This window comes from Schistocerca nitens, chromosome 6, assembly GCF_023898315.1.
Source record: "Schistocerca nitens isolate TAMUIC-IGC-003100 chromosome 6, iqSchNite1.1, whole genome shotgun sequence".
NCBI lineage: Eukaryota > Metazoa > Arthropoda > Insecta > Orthoptera > Acrididae > Schistocerca > Schistocerca nitens.
In genome coordinates, this window is record NC_064619.1 from 89102210 (window position 1) to 89122016 (window position 19807).

The 19807-nt window shown below is 40.4% G+C and overlaps 1 protein-coding gene across 1 annotated transcript in view; it reads left to right on the top strand.

Annotated features, from left to right (window-relative positions):
- The window catches only part of LOC126262462 (uncharacterized), a 359342-nt gene that overhangs the window by 299261 nt on the left and 40274 nt on the right, over positions 1-19807 (top strand). The window contains exons 2-3 of the mRNA XM_049959117.1: positions 10388-10669; positions 19562-19630. Coding sequence (XP_049815074.1) covers positions 10592-10669; positions 19562-19630 — 147 coding nt within the window. The 5' untranslated portion in view covers positions 10388-10591. The remainder of the gene's footprint in view (positions 1-10387; positions 10670-19561; positions 19631-19807) is intronic.

Sequence of the window (19807 nt, forward strand, 5' to 3'; positions counted from 1 at the left end):
CAGACCACAACTATATGAAATATCGGTCGTGAAACAGGCAGGACTTCAACATAACCGGGACGAACAGAAGAAGATCCAATAAAAATTGCACTGCTTAACTCAGATACTTGCAGCCAGTCAGGTCCTGATGATGAAGATGGTGAACAACTTCAAAATCTCGAATGCTAATTCAAACATGACTTGGCTTAACACAAAGCAACTTTTGACCTTATCCGTGTTTTAGTCATTTATTTCGTGATTTTTATAAAGCTTCGTAATCTCCTCCTCATGCTAGGCAGTTTTTCACTGAAATTATTTGTTTTCAAACCGTAAAGACATTTATAATATATATTTTTACAAGTTCGAACACAGCAGGGAACAGAAGAAGAATCAGTCAAATATGGATATTACTCTCCGCCACTGTCGAGATCAGTGTAGTGATTTTGGCGACAGCCTTAGCTGGTATACTCAACATGAACTTGCCACGGTACACATTTTTCATGAATGTAGAACTGGTCAAGAATGTCCACCCATTCATTCCTTTTGTTATTTGTCATCGAAACAAATTACGTTCGGCCCTTAACGCTACACAGAATTCAATATGCGATTAAGCCGCGTACAGTTTGCGTGGCACTAAAGAAATTACTCCGTGACGCAACTAGCGCGCGTGTCATGACAATTCCTCACCCTGCCTCGTATAATTGATCGGCGGTTCAGTGAGTGTAACGACTCTGATGAGACTGTCAGCCGCGTCGTTCTGTTAACGCCATTAGAAAACAATGGTTCCTGAGGCTAGGTCACTGGTACCTCTACAGGTTGGACATTAAAGTAGACAAGGTTACTAGTAGACCTCTATAGTCGTGTGGTCCATTGCTGGTGCCTGCAGAGTGTGTCATTGCACAGATCTCCGCTGACACGTTGTGGCCGAAGTAATAGGAAAGAAATCATCACTAAGTATAGAATTCCATCTACAACAGACTCCGCAAGCCACGTAAAGGTGTGTGGCTAAGAAGAACAGATACATACTGTGTAGACTGATTGCACTATTACTGTGTGATCAACACGTAACGTTATTTTCAGAGCGAGAATATGCATCAGAGAGCCGTATACCCATCACGCAAAACACCTTTCCTGCAAAATATGGAGACGGATATGCAGGAAGCTCCAAAGACGTCGCTAGTTCCCATAGCGAAAGACCGAACCTCTCAAGAAACTGACGGTCTTACTGTTTTATCGCTTTTGGGCATCAACCGCTTCGCCATAATACTATCTGTTCTGCTGGGAATGCTGCCTTTCGAGTACATCCTGAGTGGATCTGTTGTAGTTCGCAGACTTTCTCGGACTGGAGCGTTTATAAGCTGCTCTACATTCTTCATGATCATGGCATATGTTCCCATTGGTTATTATGATCCCATCGTCTACACGTATCCAAAGCAAAACAATCTAACCATGATGCTGGACGATTTGCGTTTCCTCATTGGGATAGTGTTTACCTTTGGCGCCGTAACCATACACTGGACAAAACGCGAGCACGTGTTGTGTTTCATATCCAAACTTGCCGAAGCCGACAAGAGTCTTCAACACCTAGAAGGCCCCCAGTCGTCGCGAAGTAAAAATAATAAATATATACTGTTCGAGGAGGCAGCAGCTCTTTTGTTCATTCTGCCCGGTTGTGCCCTGGCGGTGGCAGTTGCTGAGGAGGGCATTTACACTTTTTCTTCGTCGGTTTGTTTCTTAATGTTGATGTACTTATTTCGTAGAATTGTGCTCCAGTGGCAGTTCACCGCATTACTTCGCGCCCTGAACAAAAACTTCACCAGGGTTAATCACCTTCTGGGTTCCCTCAACGCAAGGGAATCCAGTCTACGAATTATCTGTAGGAAACACCGCTCAGTTTTGCACGAGGACTACGAACGACATCGCTGGACTGAATTGGTGAGTGACAACAAAGACATTCTGCCTGACGCTAACATTGTTGTACTGTGCTGCATACTACTGGCTTCAGTGTGGGGAGGAGCAGAGTCCGCTGTGGTGTGTCACATATCTCTGAAGTAGCACATTGATTTGGTCTCTTACAGCTACTGAACTGCTGGGATGTGGGATTAAGATCATATAACTTAGTAGGACAATTGAGTCGCTATAGGGAGCCTGATTGTTCGTCAAACCAGGAACGTATGTGTTCTATCCTTTGAACTAAGTTTATAACGGACCTACACTCCCCGTTAAAAAAATGGCTCTGAGCACTATGGGACTCAACATCTGTGGTCATCAGTCTCCTAGAACTTAGAACTACTTAAACCTAACTAACCTAAGGACATCACATACATCCATGCCCGAGACAGGATTAGAACCTGCGACCGTAGCAGTCGCGCGGTTCCGGACTGAGCGCCTAGAACCGCTAGACCACCGCACACTCCCCGTTAACTGGGATTTTTAAATGACACTCGCATTTCATATTTACTCCTTTTTTACAAAAGGCATCTGTTCTGAAGAATAATGTATGTTCGGATAAGTGCAGATGCAATTATAACCGAATCGTTATTCCGCTATTACTTTCGCACGATAACGATCAAAGAAATTTTGAAAAAGAACGGCAAAAATTAGAACTAGTTACTGAAATTTGGAATAAATAAACTGAATCTATTATAGATTGCAGCTCGCTTAAGAGCGGTCTCCAGCTCACTGTGTGAGCAAAAATTACTGTATGGTTAATGTTTATAAACTGTAATTACCAAGTAATCATTGAATTGTAATCAGGCGTGAACGGAACCAAAGGCACTCACTCAAGCTGAGACGTAAAAACACAATTAATACCATGCATAAAGTGAATAGGAAAACCAGCAGAATAATTTGTACTGAATACTTGCACGTACAAGTTAGCTGTTTGCAAAACACTTCCCATAATGAATAGTTTTGCATTGCTCACTGTTATGGAAACTGCTAGAAATGCTATTTGTCAGAAATAATAATACAAATACTTGTTGTTTTACAGTAATTTCCTTCTGGAAAGTTCGTAATGTTTCGTTTAGAGAAGAGTAAAAAATATTACACTACTTTGCTACGTAATTTACAAATGTGAGCAGAGTTTTCAGTGCACACAAAAAATATGAAATATATTATTCTGAAGTAATATTTTGTCAAAATTCATTTAAATTAAGCTTTTACTCGTTTACTGTTAGTCATTGTTCTTTGTCTAGTTGTTCTGCCAAGCTAGAAAGTTCACTGCTGTTAAATGACAATTTTAGATAGTTCCCAGTTTTGTAAATTACACTCCCTCTTCTCAGTTACCGAAATTAAATAAGCTCATCACTTTCAAAAATTTACTGTTGTTTCACTGGTTGTATTCTCAGAGTCAATAATGCTGATAGCATAGGACCCTGTTATGTAAATGATTGAGTCAAAGTTCATTTACAGTATAAAAGTTGCTGCACTAAAACTCAACTGCTCAGATCTTATTTTGATGAATTGCTGCTGGTACGGTGTAAGGCATTATTCGTCGATAATGTATGGCAACAAGTTCTTCCTTATGGTCGCTCCGTGTAACAAATTTGGGCCCACAGTACTTCTTGAATATTAATTCCTCCTAATGAAAATGTACTGCGACCATTATTCCTTACATTCCCACCCACGGCGTCAGCACTTGACCACTTGTCGCTAGCAACTCTCTTTGCTAACTACTTCTGCCCGACTCCGCTCTTATGTGCCCAGCAACGTGTTCTTTGGCTTCGTGGAATAACAAACTTCCATGAATATGCCAGCATTTTTACTACATCATAATTACAATACTGCTTTTCAATTTGTTCATTTGAATTAATTTTTAACTATTTAATTATGTGACAATATTAATAAACTAATAAATGGTATACATGACAGAAATTACACCCCAGTTACATTGCAGTTTCAGAATTAATTATGCGAAAAAATTATTAGTCACCTGTTTTTGTGTTCCAAGTTGTTGTAAACGAAGATGAAGGGAATGAATGTAGTATAGCTATCATGCAAATGTTGAAGAAAAGTGGATACTTGGTCATCGAGAGTTTCATGTTGGCCTGAATCAGTGGCCCCCGTCATGGTACGAGAAACATTCTCCAAAGACCACAGAACCACTTCCGCCCTAAATTAATCCCTCCACACATTGCATGTTAATACGTCTCACTGGACCTTCGTTCCCTCGTTTGAATATAAACAAAATTGTGACTTGAGGGGTGACTTATTGTTGTACTTGATGCTCTTGATAAAGATGAGTGTGTCACAGGCATATTTTTGGATCTTTCAAAGGCGTTTGATGGACCATAAGATTCTATTAAATAAATTAGAAGCATTAGGAATAAGAGGGGTAGCTAACTACTGGTTTCGATCATACCTAACAGATAGGTTACAAAGAGTAGAGATAAAACATACTTCAAATAGAGCTAAACATTTAGTAAAACACTTATCACAACCAAAATACATTAATGTAGGGGTTCCGCAAGGCAGCATATTAGGACCAATACTGTTCCTGATATACATCAATGACTTTCCCAGTAGTGTTACTCATGGCGAAAAAATCCTCTTCGCTGATGACAGCAATATCATAGTCACTGAGAAAACAAGAGAACTCCTTGCCAAGAAAGCAAATGAAACTCTCAAGGAAGTTTATGATTGGTCAATAAGTAATAAAGTGACATTGAACATAAAGAAAACTAATGCCATGAATTTCAGTTTGAGGAGGAAAAATTACAATGTCAAATTAAATGTAGATGGCACCTCTATAGACTGTGTAACAAATGCAAAATTTCTGGGAATGAATAATGATTCTCAGTTGAGGTGGTGTGAACACACAGAGGTACTTGCAAACAGAATGTCATCAGCGTGTTATGCCCTTAGAATCCTATCATCAGTGTGTAACATGCAGTGTCTTTTAGTTACATATTATTCATATGTACACTCAATTGGAATTCTTTTCTGGGGAACAAATGCACTAAATATGAACACAACTATCAAACTCCAGAAATGAGCCATAAGAATAATAACCAAAAATACTCATTGTAAATATCTGTTCTGAACACTGGGGATTTTAACTGCTCCATGTGAATATATTTACCAGTCAGTTGTTCACATCAAAAATAACATTGGCAATTACTGCATAAACAGCTCTGACCATGACCATGCAACAAGAGATAGACTCAACTTACATTTACCAAGAAAAAATAAACATAAAACTCAAAACACCATTTTCTACCAAGGAATAAAACTGTACAATAAATCACCAAAAGAGATTAAAGAAATTGACAAAATACACTTGTTTAAAAGGGCAGCTAAAAAGTACCTGTTATGCAATACATTTTATACATTGAAGGATTACTTAGCTAAAACAGAGTAAGGGTTTGATAAAAAATGTTATACAAATAAATAATAATAATATTGATTATAAAACATTCAACATTCCACATAACACCTTCACTTTATGTTTTATTCCTTCTTTTTTTCCTTTTTAGAAATACTTACCCACAGGCTATGCGTAACATAATACTGACACCTCTTCCTCTTTCTGAGCTCAACATCTCACTCATTATGGAGGGATGTTGACTCAGTTTTTCAGGATAGCAAATGGGAAGTTGCGGTACAAAAAATGGCCCAGAGATCACCAGTGTGTGTGTGTGTGTGTGTGTGTGTGTGTGTGTGTGTAGTGAGTGAAGTGTTATGAAACAATGTGTTTATAGTGTGTGCAGTGATTGATAGTGAGGTATGAGTGAAGAATGTGGCATTACATTATTTAATAGTTATTTGTAAAAAAAGTATTGTATACCAGGAGTAAATTGTCTCGAACTAGAAGTCTGTAATTATATGTGTATACGAATTAGCTTATTTTAAATTTATCTAAATTTGTAAATACTTTGTCATGTCCTATATCCATATGAAAAGAGATCTACGGATGAATGAAGCTACTACTACTACTATTACACCCTTCCATAGTCAGCGACAGCGTTAACGGCCTCTGCCTGCTCATGAGGAAACCTGCGTTGCCAGTACAGCTGAAAGTGCATAGACAAGCAGCTGCTTTACGGGCAGCTGCAACAGCGACGTTTAAATAACCTCGCTGGGGTCTGGTTCATTGTGCGCTGCGAACCATTTCGTGATTAATTTATTACGTGACCTAACATGTATGAAGTACACATTGCAGCGTGGAATGTGTATTCATTGTTTTCCGGCCATAATGAAGAAAAACCAGTGATAAGAATTCTAGCTCTGCAAAATGGACTGCACCTTAAAGAACTGATAATACATTCTGTTGCCTCTTACTTTCTTTAATAAAACGGGAAAAGAATCTATTATAAAATATCCATAATAGCATGAACAACATTTTAAGCGCTATTATAATGTAGTAAAAAAAGCGAGATAAGTAAAATAAAATTTCCATTACAGAACAGGCTATGCTCTGAATTACTTTCTACTGCAAAAGAAAACTAGACAAGAAAGCAAATTTTCCATGAAAATTACAAAATAAATTTACATCCGATTTGCATTTTTTTTTTTTTTTTGTTCAGATGCTTCACTGTCCTGCCTTCATAACTGGAGTCGCTGCATGTTGGTTCCAGATTGACAATTAACGACTCCATTATTTCGTCTTTAACAACTTCTTTCCGGTAATCTTCTTCTTGCAGTTCGTCACTGTGAAGTACACAAGCTTCCAAATCAGCAACGGTGATTTTCTCTATTGCTTCAAGGATCAGTCTTTCAGTGTCGGCTACTTGAAACGTAGTATCTCTTCACCTGAGTCCACACCAGTTCTACTGGATTACGAATACAATGGCAATTATAAGGAGGTACTCATATCAACTTGTGACCATTAAGCAGAGCTATAGAATCAGTTTCGTATTTTTTACCGCTTCTTTTCGAAATATTAACGAACTCCAACAACTCTGCTCTTGCTTATGTTTCAATACGTCGTATATCATTATTTCGTAACCATGAAAGAATATCACTTTTTCTGGTGTTGTGGGTGGCCTGTCGAAAATAACAGAGTCAAAGCTTGCACTGTATGAAACAGTGACAGAGCCTGGGTGCGCGTAAGGCAACAGATGATTCTGAAAACATTCTTGAAAAGTTTCTCCACTGATTAGGGATGTTAGTCAGAGACGGTTTTCGATTTCGATCGGAATGCAAGTTTACTTTGAGGCATAAACCCGGTAGCAGCGAAACCGGCGTGATGTAAGACGCCCTCCTTTTCCCACGGGAACTTCCAAGCCGCCTCGTCCCTCTGTCGTTTGCCAAATAAAATTTCTGGTGTGTTTTTGATTTACCCAAGTCTCTTAAAAATAGTACATAGTTGATATCCCTTTTGATCTGACTTCATGCATTGTTCTTAGAAACGTGGTCCTTAACAAGTGGCCCTCAGCAACTTAATAAAAGCAAGTCTTCTGGTCCAGACTGTATACCAATTAGGTTTCTTCCGGAGTATGCTGACGCAGTAGCCCCATACTTAACAACCATATACAACCGTTCGCTCGCCGAAAGATCCGTATCCAAAGACTGGAAAGTTGCACAGGTCACACCAATATTCAAGAAAGGTAGTATGAGTAATCCACTAAATTACAGGCCCATATCGTTAACGTCGATATGCAGCAGGATTCTAGAACATATATTGTGTTGGAACATTATGAATTACCTCGAAGAAAACGGTCTATGGACACACAGTCAACATGGGTTTAGAAAGCGTCGTTCCTGTGAAACACAACTAGTCTTTTATTCACATGAAGTGTTGAGTGCTATTGACAAGGGATTTCAGATCGATTCCGTATTTCTGGATTTCTGGAAGGCTTTTGACGCTGTACAACACAAGCGGCTCGTAGTGAAATGCGTGCTTATGGAATGTCGTCTCAGTTATGTGACTGCATTTACGATTTCCTGTCAGAGAGGTCACAGTTCGTAGTAATTGACGGAAATTCATCGAATAAAAAAGAAGTGATTTCTGGCGTTCCCCAAGGTAGTGTCATAGGCACTTTGCTGTTCCTTATCTATATAAACGATTTTGGAGACAATCTGAGCAGCCGTCTTCGGTTGTTTGCAGATGACGCTGTCGGTTATCGACTAATAAAATCATCAGAGGATCAAAACAAACTGCAGAACAATTTAGAAAAGATACCTGAATGGTGCGAAAAGTGGCAATTGACTCTAAATAACGTAAAGTTTGAGGTAATCCACATGAGTGCTAAAAGTAATTCGTTAAACTTCGGTTACACAATAAATATTGTTCCTTGAGATGCAGATTTGGTCCCGGGGAATAGAAACAAGTCACGTGGGGCAGGTCAGGCGATGAGGTGGATGATCCATCACTGGGATGCTGTACTTCGCTATAAAGCTCTTAACAGACAGACAATGCGGTATGAGCCGGTGTGTTGTCATGATGTAGAGCCCATGGCTTGTTCTTTCACAGCTCAGGTCGCTCTGTTCTTACTTTCTCATTGAGATGAGCAAGAACCTCAAGGTAATTACGTCGATTAACAATTTGTCCTCTAGGAACCCAGTGAAGATACCCAATTCCATGAATATCGAAAAAAGCAATCCTCAGCGCTTTTAATCTTCATTTGCCCATTCGAACTTTTTACGCTCTCAGTGAAGATGGTCATTCCATTGCATAGATTGGCGCTTAATTTCTGTATCGTAAGCGGAAAACCAAGATTCATCACATATTATCATTCTTTAGAAGAAATTAAGATCATTTTCGATGGTATTCCAAATGTTAGCACAAACATTTTCACTAGCTCCTTTTTGTTCGATCGTGAGAATTTCCGGTACCAGTTTCTCGTGTTAAACGGGATATGTAAAATTTTCCTTACGCATCCTTTGTCAATTCCTACAGTTTAAAAAATCGATCGAATGCTTAACCGACCATCGGATTATCCATTTTTTCGATATTTTCATCTGTTTTTGACGTTGAAGGGCGTCCCAGGCGTGAGTCATCTTCAACGTCTTGTCGAGCGTCTTGGAAACCTTTGAACCATTCAAAAACTCTCGTAGAAGATAGTCTTCGCCTGTCGCAGTGCAAACACCAGTGCGACAAAGATGAACAACCAATAGCTACCAAGCCTGTAGTCTTTCAATCGTATGCAATATCTCTGATGTCTATAAATATATCAATGTGGCTATGGGCTTCGTTTTGCCTGAAAATGATAAGTGTAATAATAGAGTAGTGAACTGTCGTGAAGTTTCGCGTGAAACTTGGGACAAGTGTTGTATAGGCACTTTATCCACACTTAAGCATCTACAAGCTCATAGTGTAGTAATGGATTCACTATCGTATTACTTATTGCTATTGTATTTTTAGAACCACCGCATTTTGCTGTATGCATGTTATTGTTGACACTTGGAAATAATGCGATGGGTATAAGTATGTGCCATTTTGAGCCTTAAATTTTTAAAATTTTTAAACTTTTCATCCTTAATTTTAATATTCTTATCTGACTTGTGCTTATTTTTTGGTGCGTTTTCCTGTACAGCCTTCTGAAGAAGGGCACTAACTGCCCGAAACTGGTTAAGAAATTAGATTTCGTTTATGCAACTGGTTTCTGATCATTTCGGCATATACAGTTTCTGAGGCTGGATAAATACTTAAGTCTTTGCCATACAATTCCTTTAGTGAAAGATAGTTTTCAGAAACACTTTTTTCCAAGTTTCACGTGAAACTTCACGACGATTCGCTGCTCTATTATTACACTTTTAATTTTTCCGGCAAAACAAAATAACAGGGTGTTGTGTGATGTCCTTAGGTTAGTTAGGTTTAAGTAGTTCTACGTTCTAGGGGACTGATGACCATAGATGCTAAGTCCCGTAGTGCTCAGAGCCATTTTGAACCAAAATAACAGGTCATACACAAATGAAGATCACGGTCACACTGATTTTTTTACAGATGCTGCATTCGACTTAGAAGGCTACAGGCATGGCCGCTATTGGTCGTTCGTCTTTGGTGCATGGATCCTTACCCTGTGACAGCATCAGTCGCGTTATTTCACAGTCTCACCTACTATCGAGTTCATTGCACAGATGACGTTCATAGTCAAATACAACAGTTGAGCGTGCATGTTTGCTTAGCATCTGCATTTATGTTCAAGCTCGTATTTCTCGCAATGTTTCTGTACTTTTACTCAGCACCACTGCTCTGTTCAAATGGTTCAAATGGCTCTGAGCACTATGGGACTTAACATCGGAGGTCATCAGTCCCCTGGAACTTAGAACTACTTAAACCTAACTAACCTAAGGACATCACACACATCCATGCCTGAGGCAGGATTCGAACCTGTCACCGTATCAGTCGCGTGGTTCCGGACTGAAGCGCCTAGAACCGCTCGGCCACCGCGGCCGGCACACTGTTTTGTGCTGTGGGCTTATTACACATCGTTCGGTATGACCTTTCTTGGATTCCCTACAGGTGGAGAGGCCCAGCAGCGTGGTGAAGCAGTTGGCTGCCGTGCACAAGGTGTTGCTGGACGCAGGGGAGTCCCTGAACGAGGTTGTGGCGCACCTCTCGCTGCTGTACGCGGCCGAATCGGTCGTCACGGTGTTGTTCACGGGCCTGCTGACCGCTGGTCTCTTGCTGGACGACTCGCCCCTGCCGTTCTCCCCTGCGATCCCTATGATTTACTTGCCCTTGTTGTGCAATGTTTTCAACTTGTTGCTGGTCGTCTTTTGGTGCCACGACACTATTTTGAAGGTAAGTACATTCTAATATTTTAGGCTGTGCTGCAACACGTAATTTATGGAAACGGCAGAACGCAAAACCGCATCTACTTGAGGGGGTTTTGAGCCGTGTTACTCAAGCCGTCGGCACACGGACCGTGCATCCGAACGTTGAGCGTTGAGCGTGCCGAGTTTCTGACATCATAGCGTGGAACAGCACTTTCGGGAATCTTTGGGGGCGTGCAGAGCGACATCTAGCATGTCAGCTATTCTGAGCGTGCGTCTGAGCAGTGACCAATCAGATGGCACAACGCCACCTACGCACATGTACGCCATCTCCCTTCAGCACAGAGTGTAAGGCGCCATATTGGCATTCATTTCAAACCTATACGTATATATGCCGTTTCTGAGCTGCAGCAAATTGAGAATCACTCGAAAACCCGTTTTTAACTGTGTGATTTATTGCAATAAAACAATGAGAAACATCATATTTGTAGCAAAAGAATTGTTGTAACTTGCGTGTTATGAGAGTATGCCGTTTGAAGGCAGCGACACACTGAGGATCCACCAAAAACACATTGTTCCTGGTAAAATTTGTTATAATTAAATTTCAATTAGTAACATTGCTACGATTAAAGCTTTCAACAAGTGGAAACATGTTAAGATTGACTGTTTAGAGTAGGGAGTAGCGTTAATGATTCATATGAAGCTGATTGATGTGGTGGTGGTTTGCGTCTCGCCACGTCTCAATATTTTGTTCTAACATTCACGTTTTTAATAGTTTCTGATGCTATATTATTAGTGTAATGTAAGTATATACTACAATATTTCATGTTATGTAAATATAAGTGCATTTTTTTTGGCTTGCGCTACTTGTATAAAGATAATTTTGTTCCTTTGTCTTTTAAGTTTCGTAATTCACATGTTGTAAAGATTCTGCTACTGGGTAGGAACAGTGATCAAGTAAGAATGACCATAGGATTTTACTAAACGTGGGAATTATGAACTAATGTTTATCTCATGTGGCGAACTGTTGCAAATTTGTGGAACACTGTTTGTAATGGAACTTTTATAAGCCTGTGTCTTTATTGATTGGATGTGGTGCTTCCCTTTTTGTCTTAAAATATGTACATGGATACTGAAGTTTTTATTTGTGTATATTAAATACAGAACAACGAGACTAGCATATGGACAGTGGAGGAAATGTACATTTTAATAGAGCTAACGTGGGAATTTTACGCGCTCCCGTTGAGGAAACAGTGCGATTTACGAACTAGAAACATCCCACAACTGCCGCTGGACTGCGTTGCGATCGCGTATGCCACGTTGCGGCCAAGTACCGTATGCATAAGTCGCAATAATCCTGATCGTTCAGCAGCACGTTGAACTCAGCACGCTCAACGTTGACGTGCGACAGCACTGTCCGTGTGCCGACGGCCTTAGGGATTACGATTGTATCGGTTTTTTCCACGCCAGTGCAACCTGACTGCTAAAACCGCTCAAAATAACCGCTTTATGAAATATCCGACTTTCCGTTTTTTATTCCGGTTACTTCCAGTAATAAGTGGAGAAATCGAACAACGATTGAAAAATTTCGGTTCTCTCAATTTAAAGATACAAAGAAAGAATCAAAATATAAAATTGATTAGGCAAATAAAAGTAAATTTACTCCGTCCACCGTTTATTCCTTTTCTAGAAAGCTGATAAGTAGTTGAATACTGCAAAATATCACCAATATTCTCCTATTGATTATGTTGTGTCTAGACAAGACAGCCTAGACACAAGGAGAGGAAGCCGAAAGGCACGCTCTTAAACTCACGCAGGCTGGCGTGAGGTCTCAAACAGGATACGTAATGAATGCTATAAAGAAAAGTACGTAGCTTCTGGAATACTTAACTTTAATCCACATTTGTAGAACATCGCTCTTGATGATACATTATTAGAATCTCAATATCAATTGAATACGGCGCCTTGCTAGGTCGTAGCAAATGTAGCTGAAGGCTCTCCTGCAGGAGAGCTTCTGTAAAGTTGGGAAGGTAGGAGATGAGATACTGGCAGAAGTAAAGCTGTGAGTACCGGGCGTGAGTCGTGCTTCGGTAGCTCAGATGGTAGAGCACTTGCCCGCGAAAGGCAAAGGTCCCGAGTTCGAGTCTCGGTCGGGCATACAGTTTTAATCTGCCAGGAAGTTTCATATCAGCGCACACTCCCCTGCAGAGTGAAAATCTCATTCTGGTTACGTTTGCTGATTGCAGCTACTATTTTGTATGACACTGAAGACACCAAGACACGATGAAATGATTTAAAATACTTCTGAATGTGGTTTAGTTCAGAACTTGCCTCCGCAGTCGAAGTTAAAGGCAAGTTCAACCGTCCTTTACAATACTGGCAAAGGCTTAGCAAGTGGACGCACGGAGTCTGTCCGCGCAGACCACTTCATTTCCGATAGCCAGTGCACGAACGATGAAATATTTTCTTCTAAAATTTTCCGTCTTTAATGAAAAAGTGTTTTTCTAAACAGTCCCAGAGAAAGTGACTACATTCGCCCAACTCTCCGCAGTATGGACGCCACAAGAATGTAACGGATGAGAGTTACAAGGACAATAAAAACAGATTTTCTTTTAATAGTTCGCTTGAGCTCCGTGATGGATGCCACCCGATTTTATTCATCGTGGGCAACGTAGCACAGAATAACAACATGTTGCTCTGTTTGGGCTTTATTGGCAGTCGCATCTGCCATAGTAGGACAGCGTTCGTAACGTTTTACCTCAGATAAAATAGCTTGGTGAGCAAAGCTTCCAGCCATTTAAATAAATTCGTTCTGAACTTCGTGTGATAGGTAATGATCCAAGTATTTGCCTCCTTGTTGAGACTTTTCAACTTACCTGAAACTCTCTTTCACACCTGAATCAATCTCCGACAAATTTCCAAGACGCTGAAAAACCTCTATTTCTACGATCTGCAACTAAGACACTATCACGTATGCCGCACGGTTTGAGGGGACATGTGACGAAATGCGCGGCCGCGGCCCCTCCGGTCGGAGGTTCGAGTCCTCCCTCGGGCTTGTGTGTGTGTGTGTGTGTGTGTGTGTGTGTGTTGTTCTTAGCATAAGTTAAACTTAGTTTAAGTAGTGTGTAATTCTAGGGACCGATGACCTCAGCCAGTTTGATCCCTTAGGAATTCAATTTGAACCATCACGTGTCAAAGCAGTACCTCTTTCTCTGAGGAAAAGAATCGCTTCACTTGCGTGAAGCAATAATTCGTTCCAGTACTGGTCTTCTCTTACACAGCTTCAGCCTAAAAATTTTTTTATGGCTGAAACACTATTAGTACACTTTCTAATTTGTGCCATTCTATGTACCACATTTTGTGATCAAAAATTCTTTCATGTTCACTCACTTTTTGTTTCAGCTTCCTCCAGCCTCTTGATAATCCCTAGCCATAGCCTACAGCCAGATCAGATTTTAGAGACATTCTGCGTCACAAAAACAATGGCACAGCAAAGCAGTACAATGCTTGCTTTTCTTTCCACCAAAGAAGCCAGCGCCTTTTTGAAATTTCCCTCATTTTTAGAGGCCCTCGGACATATTTGAAGGGAAAGACTGATTACTTTTAGACCCTACGGCAATCTTCGTCTAACAGCTTCTTTTGCCTTTAAACTGCTAGCCGGCCGGAGTGGCCGAGCGGTTAAAGGCGCTACAGTCTGGAACCGCACGACCGCTACGGTCGCAGGTTCGAATCCTGCCTCGGGCATGGCTGTGTGTGATGTCCTTAGGTTAGTTAGGTTTAAGTAGTTCTAAGTTCTAGGGGACTTATGACCACAGCAGTTGAGTCTCATAGTGCTCAGAGCCATTTGAACCATTTTTTTTTAAACTGCTGAAGCGCATTTCTTCACTCCACAAACCGATACTGAAATCTAAAAGCTTCTCATTCTCTGCTGATCTAGTCGTTAAAACTAGCTCAATTTCTGGGACGATTTCGTCCCAGTCACTGTCGCTAGTTCTGATACTAAATCTTCCACTTTTTTCTGTGCACCCTTCTACACAAGTGCTATCCTTACTGTCGTCTGTCTTATCGATGTGGTTGTATCCATGTCTGCACCGCTGATGCTACAGATGATTCTAAGCAACGTCTTTCCTCTACATCAGCATCTGTATTAATTTGAGCACGTGTCTTGTCTCTGAGAATCCTGATCCTACTCATTATCGACTAAGGAAGCTCCTCAACGTCATCTCCAAGTCCTTTAACTCCCCCGACGCTGCGGGTATAGCGAATGGCACAATGTCTGTCGCTTAGCCAAAGCTTTGTATTTTGCAGCCATGTGCTAAGGATCCTCAAGACAATGGAAACCACTGCATTAGACACATAATTTTTAAGCACAGGCCTTACAGATTGTAATTGGAAAAGTGTTATGATGATCTCTCCATCGGCAAAATATTCCAGACATTGTGGTCTCCAAGAGGATACTACCATTTAATAACCAACGAAAGGGTAACGTTCTACACTTTGGAGCGTGGACTGTTAGAACTTTGACTGTGGTAGGAAAGGTAGAAAATCTGAAAAAGGAAATGCAAAGGCTCAAGCTAGATATATTGAGGGTCAGTGAAGTGAAACGGAAAGAAGATAAGGATTGCTGGTCAGACGAATATAGGGTAATATCAACAGCAGCAGAAAATGCTATAAAAGGTGTAGAATTCGTTACGAATAGGAAGCTAGGACATGGAGTGAGTTACTGCGAACATTTCAGTGATAGGATTGTTCTCATCAGAATCGGCAACAAACTAACACCTACAACAATAGTTCAGGTGTACATGCCAACGTCACAAGCTGAACATGAAGAGATAAAGTATACTGGGTTATTGAACTGGTAATTCAACACATAAAGGGAGATGAAAATCTGACAGGGAAATTGGAATGCGGTTTTAAGGGAAGGAGTAGAAGGGAGGGTTAAGGGACAATATGGGTTTGGTAGTAGAAACGAGAGAGGGGAAAAGCTAATAGAGTTCTGAAATGAATATCAGTTGTTAATAGAGAATACTCTGTTTAATAATCATAAGAGCCGTAGGTATACTTGAAAAAGGCTGGGAGATATACGAAGATTTCAGTTAGATTACTTCATCGTCAGGCAGAGATTCCGAAAACAGATAAGGGATTGTCAGGCGTAACCTGGTGCAGATATAGACTCAGATCAAAATTTAGTGGTGATGAAGAGTATGCTGAAGTTTAAGAGACTAATCAGGAAAAATCAATGTGCAAAAAAATGGGATACGGAAATACTAAGGAAAGGAGACGTATACTTGAAATTCTCTGAGGCTATGGGTACTGCGATAAGGAATAGCTCAGTAGACAGTTCAGTGGAACAGGAATAGACATCTCCATAAGCCGGCCGGAGTGGCCGAGCGGTTCTAGGCGCTACAGTCTGGAACCGCGCGACCGCTACGGTCGCAGGTTCGAATCCTGCCTCGGGCATGGATATGTGTGATGTCCTCAGGTTAGTTAGGTTTAAGTGGTTCTAAGTTCTAGGGGACTGATGATCTCAGAAGTTAAGTCCCATAGTGCTCAGAGCCATCTCTATAAAGGGCAGTCACAGAAACTGGAAAGGCAAGCATACGTACAAGGAAAATAAGTACGAAGAAACCTTGGGTAACAGAATTAGTACTTCAGTTGATCGACGAAAGAAGTAGTACAAAAACTGTCAGGGAAATTCAGGAATACACAAATATAAACCTCTCAGGAATCAGAAGTGCAAGTGCAAGTGGATGAACGTTAAGACGAAATGGCGGCATGAAAAATGTGAAAAAAATCGAAAGAAGACTGTTTGTCGGAAGGCCTGATTTAGCATATAGAGCAGACAAAAAGAAAAAAACCTTCGATGAAATTAAGGGCAAGGGAGGTAACATTAAGAGCGCACTGAAAATTTCATTGTTAAACGCAGAGGAGGGAGCGGTTAGGTGGAAAAACTACACTGAAGGTCTCTATGAGGGGGAGGACTTGTCTGACGACATTCAGTACCAGAATCAGAATTTTAAACAGCTTTGGACGACTCAACATCAAATAAGGCACAGGGGATGTATGACATCCCATCGGAATTTTTAAACGCATTTGAGGAAGTGTCAACAAAACGACTATTCATGTTGGCATGTGGAATATATGAGACTGGCGATATAGTATCAGTCTTTCGGAAAAACATCATCTACACAATTCCGAAGATAGCAAGAGCCGATAAGTGCGAGAATTACCACAATCCGCTTAACAGCTCATGAAACCAAGTTGCTGACAAGAATAATATACAGAAGAATGGAAATGAAAATTGGGGATCTGTTAGATGACGATCAGTTTGGACTAGTAAAGGTAAAGGCGTCAGAGAAGAGATTCTGACGAGGCAGTTGATTATGGAAGCAAGACCGAAGAATAATCAAGATACGTTCAGAGACCTAGAAAAAGAGTTCGATATTGTCAAATGGGGCAATATTTTCGAAATTCTGAGATAAATAGGCATAAGTTACAGGAGAAGACGGGTAATATACAATGTGTACAAGAGCCAAGAGGGAATATCAAGAGTGGAGGATCAAGAACGAAGTGCTCAGGCGAAAAAGGTTGTAAGACAGCGATTTATACTTTCGCCTCTACTGTTCAGTCGATACATCGAAGAAGCAATGATGGAAATTAAAGAAAGGTTCAACTGTGGAATTAAAATTCAAGGTGAGAGGGTATCAGTGGTAAGATTCGCTTCTGACATAGCTATCGTCAGTGAAAGTGAAGAAGAATTATAGGATCTGTTGAATGGAACGAACAGTCTAATGAGTACAGAATGTGGATTGAGAGTAGATAGGAGAAAGATGAAAGTAATGAGAAGCACCAGAAATGAGAACAGCGAGGAACTTAACATCAGCACTGATGGTCCCGAAGTAGATGAAGTTTGATACCTAGGCAGCAAAAAAGCCTACGACGGCCCGAGCAAGGAGGTCACAAAAAACAGATTAGCACTAAAAATGGGCATTTCTGGAAAAACGATGTCTACTAGTATTAAACATAGGCCTTAACTTGAGGAATAAATGTCTGAGAACGTTTGGAGCAAGGCATTGCTTTGTAGTGAAACGTGGAAAGTGGGAATTTGTGAAAAGAAGAGAATCGAAGCATTTGAGATGTGGTGCTACAGAAGAATGTTGAAAATTAGGTGAACTGTTACGGTAAGGAATGAGGAGGTTCTCCACAGAATCGGCGAGTTGTAGTGTACATGGAAAACACTGACAAGAAGAAGGGGCAGGCTGGTAGGACATCTGTTAAGACATCATCGAATAACGCCCGTGGTACTAGAGGGAGCTGTAGAGTGTAAAAACTGTAGAGGAAGACAGATTGGAATACATCCAGCAAATAAGTGAGGACATATGTTGCAAGTGCTACTCTGAGATGAAGAGATTGGCTCTGGATCATTTGAGAAATTCAGTCAGAAGATTGATGACAAAAAAATTTAATATCGATTTGTCAAAAATTGCTTTCTATCGCTGGGCACCTACATCAGCTCATAATAGTGGCTGACTGACGGTAACTCGGCTGGCCTGCTGCCTTCTCAAGTAGACAAAAGTGAAAACATATACCGTTTTCAAATGAACGAAACGTAAACATCTTTGGCTGCAATGGTGTCCTAGTGCTACAAAAGGCGAAAACCGTTTGAAATGGCGAAAGGAAGAAAGGTGAAATATGAAAAGTGTAGCTGTCAATTACTTGAACTTTTTATGTATTTAAAACTTATCTGGAGGCTACCAACACAGAAATCGTTTTAAGATACTTGACGTCCTTACTAATAAATGTGCCGGCCGCGGTGGTCTAGCGGTTCTGGCGCTGCAGTCCGGAACCGCGGGACTGCTACGGTCGCAGGTTCGAATCCTGCCTCGGGCATGGGTGTGTGTGATGTCCTTAGGTTAGTTAGGTTTAAGTAGTTCTAAGTTCTAGGGGACTTATGACCTAAGATGTTGAGTCCCATAGTGCTCAGAGCCATTTGAACCATTTTGAACTAATAAATGTGCTTTAATGTCATATGAAAGTATTAAAAATTTTTTTTAACTTCTCCGTCACTCAGTATTCGAATCCAGAACTGGACGAGCGGCGTAAAGTGTAAAATTCATACATGCATACTCACACATGTTATGCAACATTTATGTTCGATGTGGCTAGAAATAAACTTACTTGATAGTGGAATCACTGTCCTTACTTAGATTAAAAAATTTGTCTTATGGTGCCATTAAAATCTGGTATCAGTTGATGGGAATTAAAATACGTTCATAAAATTTACAACACTAGCATGAAAGTAATAATTATATTATTTGCTCTACAGTGTCTGATGTACTGGTCGTGGCTTACATACAAAACAGTAGTTTTTTGCATTAATTTACCTATTAGTTGTGTAAGTACATGTTTTAAAAAATCATCGCATAGTTTCAGTGAGGGTCTCGAGCGCTGAGGCCATTTGTTCATTACCAAAGGTACAGACTTTATACTTGAGATTGATTGCTATTTAGTCACTCAGGCCATCAAACCCTCTTCGGGGCCCGGGCCTCCACAGTGAAGACCATCTCAGCAACAACTTGTTCGCGATGTTGTTTGTTAACTGTTGGGTAGTATATGCTGCTGCTTTTTCTGTAATGTTTTACAGGGCGTTCAGGTAACATACTGTGGATAGTAAAGCTTCAGTTATTCAAAACAGTTAGTTCTCACAACTAATAGACTAGTTAAGGACACATTTGTATGCAATTTAGTGTCTTCAAGTATTAACTTTTTCAGATAAGGCAGCTCATTATATTAAAATAGACACGATATGCAAATTTTCGGGGGCAACTTCTTTAATGTACTTTTACAGATTCATTTTTTGCTGCTGTTTTACGTTTTACGTTCAACACTCCATAGTAATACAATGTTCTGTGGTGTGCAGGCCAACGGATGTGCCCTGTTTCTTCACAGATCCTTCAACAACATAGATGACCGTGAAACAAAGGAAAAGGTAAGACTGAAAGTAAAACTATATGCCGCACTTCCTAGCGCCAGCGTGCTAACTGGAATAGTAGGGCAACAGCCATCTTTTAGAAGCACCTGCAGCTCCTTAAAAACTTTAAGTTTCTAAATAACAATTGTAGCGGTGTGTTTAATTTTAAAACAATAATTTTTAAGAAGATATTTA